At 39.5% G+C, this 17,440-nt stretch overlaps 1 protein-coding gene across 1 annotated transcript in view; it reads right to left on the bottom strand.

Moving 5' to 3' along the window:
- slco5a1 (solute carrier organic anion transporter family member 5A1) overlaps positions 1–17,440 on the bottom strand; it is a 36,964-nt gene that overhangs the window by 3,827 nt on the left and 15,697 nt on the right. The window contains exons 3-6 of the mRNA XM_008396342.2: positions 11,206–11,338; positions 10,870–11,087; positions 5,802–5,966; positions 2,818–3,016 (exon numbers count right to left, since the gene is read on the bottom strand). Coding sequence (XP_008394564.1) covers positions 2,818–3,016; positions 5,802–5,966; positions 10,870–11,087; positions 11,206–11,338 — 715 coding nt within the window. The remainder of the gene's footprint in view (positions 1–2,817; positions 3,017–5,801; positions 5,967–10,869; positions 11,088–11,205; positions 11,339–17,440) is intronic.

Genomic DNA, 17,440 nt, shown 5'->3' with positions numbered 1-17,440 from the left:
AGCAAATTTAGCATTTTATTGTCCCATTTTCCGGTTGAGACGTACTTCCTCATTGAGGACGGTCAGTGAGAACCAAAACCCTGAAGATAATTGGGCGACTACTTCTTTAACCTACACTAAGCTCCAAAAGGAGGGGCTGGAAGCTGAGGAGAGTGAGAGAGAATAAGATTTTCAACAGAGAACAGGAAGGCTGGACGTATTTTAGCTAAGTCGCTGTGTCAAATCCTTTTGAGTCCGTCATTGAGCATGTGGGATTAGCAAATAATCCATGTCCCCCCTTTCCAAGCTCGTTACATGGTTGAAGAGCAGAGGGGAGGGGCGGAGGATGCGACATGTATTGTCCAGCTCGCTGGGCAGTGTGGGAACAGTTTCTCTAAAGCTGGGACGTTGGTTTAGTCAAAACCAGACGCAGCGAGGCGAGGATTGGGTTTTCTCTGGTAAGCTTCCTACTGAGCAATGCGGAACAGGCCAGGACAGATCCTAAAAACACAACCGCTGACGGACAAAAATGAATTGAAAAACTGAAATCACAAACATTTCTAAACTCATTACATAAAATATCAATACTTCTGGCCTTTTATATTATGCTAACATAAATATATTCACAAAATTATAATTGACACCAATCCTGAGAAAGGTGCCTTGCTACAAAAACAATTGCACAATCTTTCGTCAATTCTCAAAGGAGCAGAGAAACATGCACATATCTAAAAATTCATTTAAGTATACAAACAGGAAAAACAATCTAATTACGTAGAATCAGCCTAAATATTAACTAATAAAGTGAGACACTGACATAACTATTTAACGAAAGCATAAAAAATGGTTACAAATTAATTGTGACTATAACAAAATATAACTAATCAAAAAAGCAACTCTTAAAGTCACTAAAAGAAAAAAAACTGTCTTAATTAACTGTAACACATTCCTTGAATCAGCTAAACTAATTAGCAAAAATATAAAAGTATATATATGAAAAATATCACCTAAGCAAAAAAAAAAGGCAAACATTTCATAGCCGGAAAACATAAAAGCAATAAAGTGATAATGTATCAAAAAATAATTATATTACTTTAATAATTTACAAATGTACATTTAGAGCTGAGACCAGTTCCTTGGATTAACACAAAAGACATTATTGTGAAGAACATCTCACAAAAAAAGAAAGAAAATAATTGTAAAAACTACATAATATATCTATTATGTAGTTGAGCAAATGTAATTATCTACAAACCGTTTAAACTAATCAAGTAAAAAAGTACTATGGTAACAAAAACTGATCCAGATAATATATAAGGAAATTAAAAACACTTGTTAGAAAGTTTTTACACACACACAACAGGAAACCACGAGAGCGGCTGTCTTTATCAGTGAAGAGAGAAAACGCCTCATCGAGCGGGAACGAGTCTACCTGCACCAAAGCTCTCGTAAACAGAGATTTAGTCTGCTGCAGTTTTTAATAAAGTGTAATTCAAATACATAATCATGTCCCCAGCGCCGTGAACACTATACAGCTCAGTGAAAACAACCGCTTAAGAGCGTTATGTAACCTTACATGCCTGCTGGCCCTGTCGTTTCTCATCAGCCTGTTGGCGAAGCAGAGTCACGTCTGGACTAGGAAAGTTTGCTGAAATATTCCTCCCATCTGTGCTGCTCACGACTGCTGACCGGCGCTGTGAATAATGAGGCACTCTGACAGCTCTGTGGGCCCTCCGTAAACATGAGCTTCGCACAAGAAACAGCAACCTTATTAACTTATCAGTTATGGGATTTGAACAGACGCAAAGGTTATTAAAGTCTCTTTGAATAACTTGCTTTTAATAAAGGGGAGAATTTCACAGAGGCCTGCCTGACTTAGCCGTGCTTCTGTAGCAAACTGCTACTCGTGCAGACTGGACAGGCAGCATTCTTTCCCGAAAACCTCCTTTAACCTCCTTTAAATATTTCAGAAATCAAATGTTTAGAAACCATAAGAACGTAAATTATTCACTCAGACATGCAAAGATAATGCAAGATCTCTATGGAGCTTGTGTTTTATCTTACCACAAGCTCCATATCTCTCTTAACTTGCCCCTTGCTTACTATGATTAGACTAATATGGGAAGCGACTGATAAAGGTCCAGAAAATGAATTTTAATGTGGTTAAAATCAGATGAGAGTACATCTGTATTTACAGTAGAAATGTAACGTTATTTCAAGGTCGGCGGGTGAAAGGTACCCCCCCACACCGTGTTTCCGTCAGCTTCGAGGTCTGGCACGTCGCGTGGCTGCCCGTAAGCTCCTCCGCCGACAGCGCTTTCAGAAATAGAGGTGGCAAAGTGATTCATCGGGACACGAGAGCAGATGCAAGTGTTGCTAATTATTCCTTCACGCTGCAACACAATGCCATAACGCATGAGGATGATGGAACGGTGGCAGCATCACAAGCCCACACCGGCTTCTGATTCATCTTCGGATGCGTCGCTCCGATAACGTGATTCACACCGTTTATCTCGCACAGAATCCGAAGCCATGAACCCTGATTGCGCTGCAGCAAGTGCACCTTTACTGCATGTTCAGGTGTGAACATACAGCGCACTGCTAAAGCCTTGATACCCCCTCAAACTTTTCCCAAGGTGTCTGCCTACTGTTCAAGCAGCAAACTTTACCAATTCTTTGTTCTTCAACTTCACTTTTAAATACAAAACACAAAACTTCCTTTTTGAACAAGGAGGTACACAAAATATATAAAAAAAAGCTGAAAGGCCTATGAATGCTTTTCTTCTGCATGGCACTGCAGATGGTTACTAGTTTTAGGAACCATGAATGTTTCCTCACCCGGTTGTGTAGGGGATGTTGATGCCTCCTAGATTGATGCTCTCGCAGCCGACGATGAAAAGCGTCGAAAAGCAGAGCAGCGACACTCCGCTGCAGATCATGGCCAGCTTTGCCGACTCCCTCGCGCCGAGCTTCAGCTTCTTGATGATGTAGCCGCCGAGGACGATGCCCACGCCGGCGCTGGGCACGATGATCAAACCTGCCAGACGACAGAGAGAGGACATAACCCGTGAGCCGGTGGGAAGGGTTGCAGACACCAACCCCGGACGTGTTAGCGCCGGAATGATTACTGTGAAGAATGGCCACATAAGTGCTTGTTATCAACAACGTTTTAATTAGGACGCACTCCTGGGAATACAATGTGAGCTTTTCAAGCCTGTCTAAAACAAAACAAAACAAAACAAAAAAAAAAACGGTGGTGTTTTGTTGCTGAATGTGTGCTGGATTCAGAAATGTCAGCCTCTATTAAGCTATGAATAAATGACCAGAAGCAGCATTACTGGAACACTGCAGGCCGCCGGCGAGACATTTCAGGCCGTGACACGTGCGTCAAATCCGCTAGAACCAGGCACACTGACGGCATGAGAAAACAAAATACTACTAGGGAGATGTAGGGAGCATTAAGTGTCATCATGCAGAATTTCCAGGCCTGGAAGCAGCTCTGAAGTGAGACCGAAAGGCTTTCACAGTGGGGTGACAAAGACTGGGTCAGTAAGGAGAGGAGGAGGAGGAGGGTGGCTCTCAGAGAGAATATAAACATAGTCATTATAAAAGTACAAAGAAATGTCATCTGCTTCCTCCTTGTATCAGTGTGTGCTAGGACAAGAGACAAAGACAGCACGCTCAGTGACAGCCAGCCAACAGATTGCAGAGGCTTATCATCATTTAAGTGCATGTTTCTGTGCTAAAACCATCTGTTTTCTGCAAGATTATACATTCACACTGTAAAGCCCACACACACACACACACACACACGCACAAGCTGTGTTATTACATGCTGCATGTGCAACTTAACTATCGTATCTGGATTAAAAGATTGGCTGACATTAAAGGGACAGAACCTTTTTTGTGTGCAAAGTGTGCAAGAGATTGCTTTATAGATGTACAGCAGCTGAGGTGAAAATGTTCTGTAAGTTACAGATCTATTTATTGTAGCTACAGACCTGTGAAAAATATTTCCCATGATTTAACATTAGAGGCAAATACTGCTATCCATAAGGCCAGGTTGGTTGAATGAGAACAGCATTTGAAAACTCTTTTTTTTTTTGTGTCTCCTCAGCTTGTCTTTGTTATCAAAATCAGTTTGATGTTCTGAAACAAATCTGTGTGACAAGAAGAGGTGAAAGAAAATATATCCGTACGGGGGAAATGCAGCCACACTGCAACGATGCTCGTCAAACGGGAACTACAGACTCAGCAAGGAGGTAATTGATTGAACTCAATTGTATTTAGTTTTGATGGATTTGGTGTTGGATTGTATTTTTCAATTTTGCTTGATGCCCCATTTTTCAGATTTATGAGACCCCGTTTCTATACCTTCCAAGTCAGAGCACAGATCCCTTCATTTTACGGCAAAAAGCAGGGCTGAGAGGATACGATAAGAAAATATTTGTTTTCCGACCTCATCTTTGAATCCCGCATCACCCAACTAGACACAACTGATGACCAAAAGCTTATAGAGAAGACTCACTCAGCTGTCATGTTAGAGTCTGATATAATATCTGTTTGGTTAAACTTTTTAATGCAATACATTTTTTTAAAAATTTAAGTAACTTTATCACTGCTTGTTTGTTCTTTCCTCACAAATAGTCTCATAAAATTATCTAACTGGGAAAATGTATTAAACATGCGTATAGAAAACAATGCTTAAGTGATTTATTTCTACTATGGTCGCATTGTATGCAATATTGAAATAGCAAAAGACTGCTGGAATGCAATGTTTGGTTGGTTGATTTAATTAATTTTGACTCCTGTAACCATAACAATCTGGAGGATGATTTGTGACAAAATGGCTCCAACATAGCATAACAAGACAACATTTTTGTTTTTCGGTTCATAAACAATAAAACATATTAAGCCCTGATTTATCTGATAATATTTGACTTTCAGCTCTCAAAATGTCAAACGTAATTTTGAATAATACACTACTACAGTAACATTGATTCAGATTTGACAAAATGACATCAAACCCAAACCTTGCCAACTATATGAGAAATAATCTTGTGAAACCTGCTCTTGTTTTTAGCTCATATTTTATTAGCTAATTTAATTGAGTCAAAATTCTTAATTGTTAGTATTGTTGCTGTGTTTGTAATATTTTTGGTTTGTTTTATCAAAACGAGTCTCTCTTGTAAATGAGATCTTGGATCTCTTTGAGACAACCGGTATAAATAAAGGTAAAATAATAATAATAATAAAAAGCATTAAAAACTAATTTCCATCATCAGAGAGTCTTTACACCTGGGACTCAACGGAAGCACAGTACTCCCATCAGCAGAAGTGCCCTCTTCTGTCTCCTCATCTCCAACCATCATCACATTCAAGCAGCTTGGCAGCGTTTGGGTAGCCATGGCAACTGCACCACCCAATTGCCCTTACCCTGCGTATCCTGGCAACAGTCAGATGGAATGAGGCATTGTGTGTATTTCTCTGGTGTGTGTTAAAGAAGTCAACCAGCATACACCGTTTGTGTGCCTGGATACACACAAACACAGTAACTAACTGTTTCTGCTTTTAAGCTATAATTGCGTCTCCAATTGCTGCCTACTGTAATAATCCTGCTACCAGATAAGTTGCATGTTGGCAATGCCAGCTCAGCTGGGGGATTAGACCAGTTTCTGTTCTTCTCCACACCACATGCCGGATGCTGTACACAAACCGAAAGCAGAGCAAAACGTGGAGTGTGGTCTTGACTTTTTGATATAATCTCACAAAATTTCACAGTTTAAAAAAAAAAAAGCAACTGAAATGGAAAGCTAGCATACCTGTGTAGATACTGGCTTTGGAGGCGGGAATGCCAAACTGTGACTCGATAAATTTGGGAATGAAGGTGATGAAGGCTGTGACGATGGCACACTCAGCGGTGTAGGACAGGCTGACGAACAGAAACGTCATGTTGCTGAGGATCCTCACAGCGGCTTTGGGGAGGTCTGGGGGGGTGATATGCGAGAAAGACTGCATCGTTAGTGTCAGACTGCAATTAAGGCCATTCAGCAAGTTTTCCCTTCCCAAACCGTTAAAAACAACTTGATAAGCAAAATGGCTGGAAAGGTTACAGATATGGGGAAAAAAAATCTAAGTTTACAACTAAAACAACACTCAAAACTTTCTGAAATAACAGGGAAGTATTAACACATAAAAGTTTTTGAAACAACTTGTGCTTTTTCTCTCATTCAAAAGATGCATTCAGCCATGTCTCATTAAATTAGATAAGCACCTTGTTTCATGGATGACTACAGAAGGATAAGCAGGAGTTGAACACATAAATTCCCAATGATTTCTGTGTAAAAAAGAAAAACTACTTATTTATGCATTTTTATGTGTCTGCTAAACAGAAGTTGTCATCAGACATCTACCACACTTTCAGAAAAAGATGAGTTTAGCGGATTGATAAATTTTGACTTTGTTCCCCAAAATAAAAAACTTCATTCAATTACAGAGCTACCCTGTAAGGACACAAGCAAATTTTAAGTACCATGCAAATGTAGTCATAACCTTTTTTTTTTTTTCCCTCTGTCACAGTCTATTACAGTGAGAAATCATGAGGTAGACCGAACAAAGCAGTAAAGTAAAAAGGCAATGTTTCAATGTTTTCAGCATTTTTAACATCTTTTACACTTACAAACATGAAAAGTGCAGCAACCGAGTCATGGTTCTCACATAAATGGCATCCTGGGGAAGTCCCTATGTCTGCCAACATCCAACCAATTAAAATCCAAGAAATTATCAGACACTTTGGAGCAGGATAAACTGCAGTCCAGTTCTGCAGAAAGCACATGAACCTAATCTCCCTGCATCAGCAACAATCTGGGGATGCCTACTCAAAACATCGGGCTGCCATCTCTCACCTGACTTGGACATGTTATTCACGTGCAAATATAAGTTAGATTTTATCGTCCAGGGAGCTTCTACAGCTTCCTTTCCATAGACAGCTGGCCATAGCAAAAACATCTACCTTAGGCATTTGTCACAAATTATACAAGTTTACCTTTGTGGAATTGAATTTCAGTATAAAATCATTTTCAACGTTTGTATTTTATTATTATTATTAGACCCAACAATCCCCACTGGCAGGGGTAATAATTTAATCAATAATGTGCAACAGGATTTTAGGAGAGACTGGATTATCCGGTTATGTAAAACACGCAGGTCTGTGTAGCTCATTAGTGCTGCTGCTTTTGCCTTTGATAAAGGCAAAAGCCTTTATCAAAAAGTGTTTGGTCCACGTCCTGCTGATTACTCATTTTATCAACAGCCAAACTGTGAAAATCACGGCTGAAACACATCAAGTAACATGTGAGCATACCTTGCAGCACATCAGCCTATCAAAGAAAAAAATATTATTCTTTTACATTTATTTCAAGCATTTGCTGGTAATCAACAGATTCTTTTTCTCGTGCCTCTGGCTGATACATAAACTTAAATTATGATCCATCGATACAGATTCATTTTAATTAAAAGTTCAGTCCACACAGGTACTTAAATTTAAAATACACAGTAGTCTAAGAAAAACAGCAGTCGATTTTTGGGCGCACGCTTTCTAGAAAAATACATTTTCTTAGTTTCTGCAGATGCCAGCTGAACCTTACTGTGTTCTTACAAATTTACAAAGTAAGGACACAGTCTATCGACTAGAAGTCTTCTGGTTTTGTCAGAATAAAGATTTTAAACCATAGAGGTGGGGAGGGGGGCACAACTTGAAGATTAAGTCATGAACCGGTCACATTAAAAGCAACAAAGCCAGCTAGGAATAAAAAAAAGTCACAAAATGAGAGGCGGATTAAATGTCTTTCATTAAAGGTTATTAGGAAAGCTGACCAGTTGAACAGCATGACAAGACGCCTTGATTTGGGATTTAACCGGCCTAGCTCTAATTCAGCAGGACTCATTGTGGGTGGGGAGAATATTAGAAGCATGCGTCCATGATCCCAGATCAAAGGTAAGAATAAAATAGTGATGCTAATTATTTCATTCCTGGGAGCCAGGACGTAATCCAGTCTGGAGTCGGGGACAGATGGCCTCGTCCTGCTGGGGTCCACAGCAGCTGTTCCTCAATCAGACAGATCACTTGCTGGCATTAGATCAGCAAATCGCTTTTGTGTTGACTTTTGTTTGATTGCTCACTCACTCTGTGAGCTTTTCTATCTGAATCGGTGGTTTCTAATTCAACTCTAAGCAGCCGTTATTGCATATCATCACTATGACAGTCAACCTTTCTTGTGAACACTCTTTTTACCCTGCTGCTAAACGCCACATTGTGATACTTATTACAAACAGCCTCCTGCTGTCTTTCAATCATGCCTTGAGTAATAAAAAACAGCTTTAGGCCGATTTGATCTCACCGGCTTTTAATTGTTTGTGATTTCAATATTTTCACTAATCTTCCTACAGATTTTTTAATGCTTTTGTGTTTTACATTAACATTTTGAGAAGTTTATTGTACAATGCTTAAATAATCATTTTAAAGAATAAGACTCAGTCACAGCATAGTTGCAAAACTCATTTAGAAATTTAGATTTAAAAAAATTGCAATTATCAGCATCACCAAAGTGCTGACTTACACTAGCTGTATGGTAGAGGAGGTGGAGGATAAAATCCAATTTTGATAGGTTATGGATGATGCTGACTATATTAAAAGGTTGTAATCTTAATTTTAATTTATGACCTTGGTCAAGTGTAACACCAAAACAATTTATTCTGAACACATGAGGTCACACGATGGGACACACACAGCCCTGTTGGCACCAAACGGAAATTATATTCAGGTTATGCAAAACTAAAAGCAGTATCTCCAAACAGGAGAAACAGCGGGAGCCATATTGCATGACTCCACTAAGAGGCGGGAATAAAACAGCTGATCTTTATAGAAACTGTAAAAAGAAAGACCATTGAGATAAATTACCCCTAAGAAAGAAAAGCTAATTACAACATTCATAGTAATTTTTGCCATTAAAAATTAAAAGCAATTAAAAGATCGTTGAGTTGCTGAGGGTTCAGGTTAGACTCTGCAACAACAAAGGGTGACAGGAACCCAGAGATTCCTGCTATTTTTATGAAGGCAAGTCATTCTTATTAATGATTTATTGTTATGTTATTTATGTTCTGTCTCTTATCTGACTTATTGTAGGTGTTTGTTTCTTATTGACTATGTCTTATTTTATAACCTTGTGCAGCACTTTGATCCCTTTGGGTGTGTAAAGTGCTCTGTGAATAAAAGTTTGATTGACTGATTTATTGAAGCCCAACAACTTTGCTTATTAGACCGTAAACATGTGACAGTTAGTTTAGCCTCAAGATGAACTCCTGTTACTTTGAAACATTCAGCAACAAATATCAATTTGATCTTGAATAGGAGTTTTTATATGGAAGCAAGTCACAAAGCAAATAGTGGAGTGGACCAACATACCAGCTGAAAACTGTGTATGTGCATTCCTGAACAAATTCGTAACATAACTAATCACGCAGTGAAACGTAAATATGATACACTGTGTCAGTAGACATTTTTGCAATGCCTCCCAACCTTCCAGGGGAAAATTGCTTTCTCATAACAATGGATCAAGGTCTGGAACATTCCATGATCACATTTTTGTCCCTCTGATGTGCATTATGGAAAAACACTGAATGTTGGCATTTTTTTTTTCAGTGTTTGCTTGTGATGTGAAGGGCGAAGAAAAAAAAGGGGGGGTTGTTCAGCATACCTTTCACATAAAAATGCTGAATTTGTGCAACAGACAAACAAGCACACCTCGACAGAAGGACACGTACTGTACCAAAATACATTCGGGATCTACGCCGCAAAGCGCCTGAGTCTGCGAAACTGGCCCCAGCAGTCCCGAACATCCTGCTGAGACAAATAAAACCGCAGCTGATGGAGCAGCGATCCGACAGAGCTGCAGCTCGTTCCCGGCCTGCGCTGGATGCATCATCGAGACAAAGCGCTGTTTTGACTGCCCCAGCTGTGCACATAAGCATTCATTTGAGAGTGAGCAACCATGCTAAGTACATGTTTGAGTTTGCACAGAATCGGAGTACGTGATGGCAAACACCAGCAGTTGTGTTTTAGCTGAGCTACACCAAAGCCTATGCGGTGCAGAGTGCGATGTCCCCTGGGAGCTCATTTAAAAGCGAAACAGAACAAGAGCAAAAAACAGAAAAGAAAAAAAAAGAGACAGGAGGGAATCTGGGAAACACTACAGCAGGACGAAGCATATCAGGGGAAAACCGGGTGTTTCCTGGCTCAGCGAGGGCATTAAGAATTTCTACAACGTTTCCAACAAAATCCAATGTTTACCACTGCTGCACATCCATCAATACGATATTTACAGGAGATCTCAATAAAGCTTCCATTATTGGATAAGATGTCTAAGCCTCAACATTGATTGGATTACAGCCTGTTCGCTCATCAACATCTCACAGTTCATTTTGTGGCACTTTGAAGTCAAAACTATTAAATACTTGAATGTATTTCATTGGGATTTTATGTGATGGAATAGTGTAATGTATAATTGGGAGGTGGAAGGAAAATGATGAATGGTTTTATTGTTTTCTTATAAAACATAATAAATAAATTAAAAAAAGAAAGACACATCTCTATTCCTCCCCTCTGGATATTTTTTTTTTCTTAGAATCACCTTCAGCTACAATTTCAGTACTGAGTTCTCTCTCTACCAGCTTTTGAGGTCGACATTTTCATTAATTGTTCTCCATAAAAAAATTAAGCCCAGTCGAACTGGACATGTGCAGCCTAAAGCCTGAGTTATTGCTTTTTTAGCTAAACTCTGCAAGATTCTTCTAACACTCAGAAACCTCAAGGTGAAATCCTCCCTCTCTCACCTTTGATGTCTTTTCCAAATCCCATAGACGAGGACACATTTTGGTCTTTGCTACTAGACTTTTCCTTCTTCACATCATCGTCACTGGACACGTCACCCAACGAACTCATCTTTTTCTTCTTCTTTCTCTTGTGGCGTGGAGGCAGCTTTTTAGGGAAGGCAAACATGGGGAAAATGACCAAAAGCATGGTAATGGAGCAGAGGAGGAAGCCGCTCCACCTTAAAGAAAAAAAACAATAAGATGCATTCATAAGGGTGAAATATTTTCCATTGTAGTGTGTGTACATCCTGTCAATATTGAGATGGAGACAGCATAGATGTGGAAGTGCATGTTTACCAGTTGCCAACGAAGCGAGGGTCATTCTGGTCAATGTTCACCACAGTTTTGGGGTCGACGTAGAAGCCGATTAGGACGCCACCCAGCAGGTAGCCGGCAGCAGGTCCCAGGGCTCCCATAACATACATGATGGCTAAAAGAGACGCATATGAAACCAGTTAGGAACCACCACAAAACCAGGACTCATCAGTAAACTAGACATAACCATCTCCTGGTTGTGCCAACACTGTAATCTCAGTTGTGGATGTTTTAACAAAGTTATACAGCCTAAATGTTACTCAATTTCATTATAAGTGGGATAAACAGCTGCTTTGAATGAAAGCAGAAGAAAAAAAAAGAAAAAACAAACTGCAACTTCGACATTTTTCCTGTAATATTTTGTATGGACAAAGCTGTCAGGTATTCCCAAAAGAAGAAACTTGGTGACAAAGTGCATGTTTATATTTTTGAAAATGGCAAAGACCATGTGAAATCTTGACATGCTGTATTTTTTCTTGAGTTGAGTTTGATATTTTTCTTTGTCCTATTATCTGCAGCAGGTTTTTTTTTTTATATATATGGACAAAATGTCTCCTCACCCAGGGCGCTATGGGCTGAGAGTCTTCCAAGACCACAGCGGAAAGAAAGTCGTCATGCCATTTGCACCCCAAGCAAGATTTCTGCTCACAGTGTTAATATTAACAAAAGATGGTCATAAACCACAGCTGGCTAATCACTTTGAATCCATTATCTGCTTGTTTATTTTTATAAAGTCTGCACCACAATTATTTGCTTTTCAAAATATACAAAACTAAGATTATTGTTCCTTGAAAACAACAATCGTGGTTCTTCCCACCAAACACAGATGGACAATTTTCAATCTTTCTGTTTTTTTGTTGTTGTTTTTTTATCATCAGGACACATTTATATTGAGACAAGCATGAAATGCATTTATAATTGAGCCACAGTTGAACTGAAATAGTATTTCTTTGGGATTCTAATAAGTTGGTGCTCAACATCATAGCTTCTTTGTATAATGATCTCAGTGTGTGAGACTATGGGTATTTTTGATTAAAGCTATGATTTGAGTATATTTGAAAGCAGATTTGATTAAAGTACTATATAATAAATTCTTCAAAATATTAAAAGAAAGCCCAAAAAAGAAAAAAAAGAGATTATTAAAACTATTGCAAGCACCACGAGGGTTTGGATTTCCTGCCATTGCAATTGAAACCTGATCTTAAAATTTTCAGTGTATTCATAAAACTATTTATTTATTTTTATAAAGTCAGAGATTTAAACAATGATGAGAACAGAATCTTTGCTGCCACAATTAAGACAGCTGCAAATTCTCCTCATTGATGCTTTAACAACCCTCTGTTCCATGTGTCTGTTCAAGTCGAACCTCTGGAGAGTTGTTCATTAACTCTGATTTATCATTCCCCTTTTTCTGAGCACCTGTTCTGGGAGTGGTGGGAACGCTCCATCACCTCCAGAGGTCATTTTCTGCAGCTTGTGTGTGCGACAACTGACCCGGAGGCTTGAGAGATCTCATGTCAACCTGGAGCGGCATACCTGCAGAAACCGCAGCGCAATTATGGAGTGAAACATTAACCCTCTGGGGGTCTTGGACCCTCAGCGAGGTGAGCCAAATGCTTTGTCATGTGCCAAAGTGAGAGGGAAAACTCATTAAATTTAGATAACCTTAGTTGAGCAGGTGGAAAAATCTCCTGCGGACATCAAGCGGGGAAGGAAGGAGGGCGGAGGGGGGGGGACATCAAAGTTGTATTCCAGTGGGAATCTGAAGGCAAACCTTCTATAATTACACCAGGAACATGGCAGGACGTAGAGAATGCATGCGGCTGAGGGGAATGGATTAGCACCTTTTTGATTACGGTTTGTGTGCACATATGCTGTTAAATACTTCAGTCTCACCCACACACAAAACCCAGTAGATATATTTTCCACTTTAGAAAATAGCTGCAAAACCGCAGGCTTCTGCCACTTGCCTCCCACAGTCACACGTACAACCCCAACAAAATGCTGCTGCTCTTGTGTAAAAAGGTTCGTTTCTAAGATGGAGGGAGCAAAACTCCAAACGGCATGCTTCGGCACGTGTCCGGCTGCCAGTGGTTGTGTCCAAACCAGCACTTAAATGTCTAATCTCTCCTGAGACAAAAAAGAACACATCCTCTCAGACGGATTACATAAGGAGTGCAGGCGTACACACACATGCATCCTCTCCTTTTCCAACAAGTAAGTTTGCTGAAGCTTGAAATAGAAACTCTCCGCTGCCATCCGAATGCTTCTACCGTCATATCTTTAAACCAACACAGGTTACTAGTCTCCCTTCTTCTGTAGGTTGTCACCATCCAAAAGCAGAAGGCCTTATCCTATCTTGCAGAAAGGGCTTAAACAAAGCACAAATCCTTATCAGATCTAATGAAATCACTTCCCTATATCGGTGGAAAACAGACAAACACACATGAATCAGAACCCAAGAATGGGTAACAAAAAAGAACAAACGCAAGATATGTGCAAATGATGCAATTTATAACATTGCATATTTCCTTTGACTGAAGTCTTTTCTTCAAGTCTCTAAAAAAATAAAAAAAGAACAGCAGATTCCCCATCCCTCTCTCTTTTCTTTCCTCACTTATCTCATATCTTTTTCAACTCTTTTCATGGTGCCGTTTCTCATATCCTGCCGCCTGGAGACTCAATTCACTGCAGCAGTGAAAGCCCCTCACACAGTAACAGGATATTACCTCCCAGAGACAATAAACAATAAATTAAAGCTGCCAAGGACAACAATAGGTTGGCTCTTATCACCTCCATCTTTGAAATTAGAAATGAGCTCCACAAAACTTAAACAAGTGAATCAAGCTTTGGCGGTGCGTTACAAATTAAACCTTATTAAAGAGCGGACATATAACAGATGACTGAGCTTTAGTTCATTTTCACATTTTTAAATGTGATGGCAGATAAGAGTCAATGTAATTTTAACTGAATTAAATGGTTTGGCTTCTAAGATGAATATTAAAATTAGATTGAGGCAGTATGATAAAGGCGCTAAATTATCAAAGTTTTTGCAACATTTTACTTATGCAAAAATATCTGCTAGATAGTAGTTTTCATGTAGTAGTTTTCATGTACTCATTGTACATAATGTTAATATTGTCAGAGCTCTCCGTTATGGTAGTTAGCCTGTATGTGGCTTCTTAGCAGACATGCTGCTCATAGCTAGCTAAATATAAGTGCCGCCTTTTTGGCATGTAGTAGAAATTGAAGAAACATTTGAAATGCAATTTCAAAGAGGTTTTAAAACCCTTTTTCAGCTTCTTTTGTAAACTTGAAAAGCTTAATTAGTGAATGCACCATACACAACCTGCAACCTGCAAGAGGTAGAGCAACATTCTTTACCAATGTCAGCTTTTTCTGCAGGCAATATGGCTCTCTGCCCAGGGTAGCAAAGCCGAGGTGATATCACAGATGCTAAGCTTTCTATTACTTTTAACATGTTTAGACACCAAGTAGGTTGTGCTCCATATTTTGCATACAGTAGAAGAAGTAAAAATATTTCAGCAGACTGCATTAAAGTCCGTAGTAGTAGATTTGACACCAAGTTGATATCAGACTCAATGCTTATTTGACCTTAAATCAAATTCAAATAAAATTTTCGGAGGAATCTGGATTCGATTTAGCCATTTAGATGAAAATCTAAAAGGCTTAGAAAGGTCAAACTTTAACTGAGCTTAGATTCTTGTTACGTTTTAAAACATATTTGTTTAAGGAAAATGCGAGTCAGCTAATTCTTCTCAGTAGCTAGTTTATTATTTTGAAATGTGCTCGATTTCAGCACATTTCAGTGAGAGCATGTTTTTTACAATGATGTGTCAACAAAACCAGAAGAATTAGTTTATGTGATGACAATTTATTCTTGTCCCAATGTGATAATTATTGGCGCATTATGATTGTCCGGACACTGTTCTGGACAATCTGTTTCTCGTGCTTTCTGGTACATGTGCCTTAAGTGTGTGAAAAGATAAGGAGGCAAGAGTGTGTGTTATCAGCTGAATGTGCTTCCCCTTGAACTTGCTTGCTGAATTGATCCAAAACACTGACCCACAGCAGATTCCCCACAAACTCTTGTTCCATAAAAACTGGCACACATGAAAAGCATTCATGCCCCTCTTACATGCATCTGATCACAGCCAAATTATTCTCTTTTACTCTTTTGAGCTTTCATCCGCTTGTGAAATGAGCTGAATTTGTCAGTCTTTTGAAAATGTCAGTCAAGGTAAGAATCTGAATTCTTAAAGGCAGTGATTCCTGATCCCGGCCCTCAAGAAACCCCCACCCTGCATGTTTTAGATGGGTTTCTGTTCAAGCACACCTGATTCAAATGATCGTACGACCTCTTCTACAGCCATCAAGTGATGCAAAAGTTAATCACCCATTCATTTAAGTTCAGATGTGTGATTGAAAGGAGACACTTAACCCATGCAGGGCAGGGGTACTTGAGTACCAGGGTTGGAAACCAATGCTATGCGGAAAGCATAGGTTGAAATGAACAGTTATTAATACCAACCAATATGATAATTGTGTTAACTTTTGATATAAGATGTATTTTGAAATAATAATTGTTCTTCTTTTATTTACACTCAGGGAAGTAATGTCTGTAATCTATCTATAATTATTTATTCATTATTGATTGCACATACCAGTGTGTGGATGGTTGTTTGTATCTCCAGAGTTTTATTTTGCCTCTACCCCAGTCACAACTGGACATGGACACCAATTGGAAAACATTGGGATGTGATGGCATGAAATAGTTGCCACTTAATATTCTGTTTTTGATTTTTGCTATCAATTGACCAACATTTGTGATGAGCATTGGTCATTTTGAAGATGTTAATCAAAATTTTATGTTTGTTACTCGTTTCTCAATTGACCGGTATGGTGTATTTTAATTACTTTTTACTTTTGTGTTTTTAGGATGTAAACCATTTTGAACTCCCTTATTTCTGAAGTGTGCTATATAAATAAACCCAACTGATTGAATTCAGCTCTGGATGCTGCTAAAGCAGCAACCTGTGCAGCTGTCTCTTGCACTAAACCAGACTGAATTTCAAACTAAATAAAACAAAGTGACAGATTGAGATGAACGTCTTTACAGCAGAGGCTAGCCCTTAGATATACGTCCTTTGCTAAAAAGCCATAAAACTTCCTTTCTGCACATTCTGGCCTGAGTCAGACACACCAGGTGCATCAGCGCTGTCTGTTGCCAAGCAGAGGTTAAGCACAACGTATGGTCCTTTGGTTGCCCTCCAAACTCCCTCCCGCCAGAGATGGCAATATTTTATGCCCTTCGGCACGATTGCATAACTCCATCTTGCCGTTCCATCCATCATGTTAACAACGTTCTGCCCCACTGGAGGACAAAAGGGGAGGTCATAAACTGTGCCTTAAGCCTTGCTCTGTCCTGCCCGCTTGGCACCGAGGGAGAATAGTTTGGGGATCATTGGGGTTGGGTTTGGAGAGCTGCGTTCGGGCCTGAAGGGGTGCCAGCCAGCTACAGAGCCACCGGATTGAGGAATATGCTGGCACAGCAGCAGCACGCGCTCCGTCGCACACAAAAATCTGACACACATGGCTGTGGGTGGGGAGACGTCACAGGGCAGCAGGGGGGGCATGCCAATGAAAAAACCCATGGCGCCCACAGTCCCGCTTACAATTACACAAAAGACCTTCTGAAGGACAAAACGTTAAAGACTTTTTATGGTTTTCTGCACGTTTGGAGGTAATGGATCTTTCATTCAAAGAGTGCTAAATCATTACTGTAGGCAATATGGGAAAGGGATTCCTTCTCTGTGCATCTATTCAAATGTGAAGAAAGTCATTTTAGTGTTACTAGGAAGTAGAAGAGAATATTTTCAGATCAGAATACACACAAAGGCTGAACATATAATCCCTGATACTTCACACATACAAAAGGGGAGGGTGTGCGACAACGTTCAAAATGAAAGAGGAACATGCTTGCAGGGTGTTGCAGTGAATCGTTCGGCCCAATTTCCAGTGCGATGATTAATATACCAGCGCGAGGCTGGAAAAGATAACGACATTTAAAAAAAGATGCCATGAAAAGCTAAAAAAACGAGAAACTGATGTGATGAAACGAACATCTGAAAACAGAAACAAGAGGCAGAGCTGCAGTCTGTAGTGACTGATCCTGCTGTGTAACTGAGTGATAAAG

This window comes from Poecilia reticulata, linkage group LG20 (genome assembly GCF_000633615.1).
Source record: "Poecilia reticulata strain Guanapo linkage group LG20, Guppy_female_1.0+MT, whole genome shotgun sequence".
NCBI lineage: Eukaryota > Metazoa > Chordata > Actinopteri > Cyprinodontiformes > Poeciliidae > Poecilia > Poecilia reticulata.
Note: the sequence above shows the minus strand (reverse complement) of the source record. Positions and strands in the feature narration are given on the sequence as shown.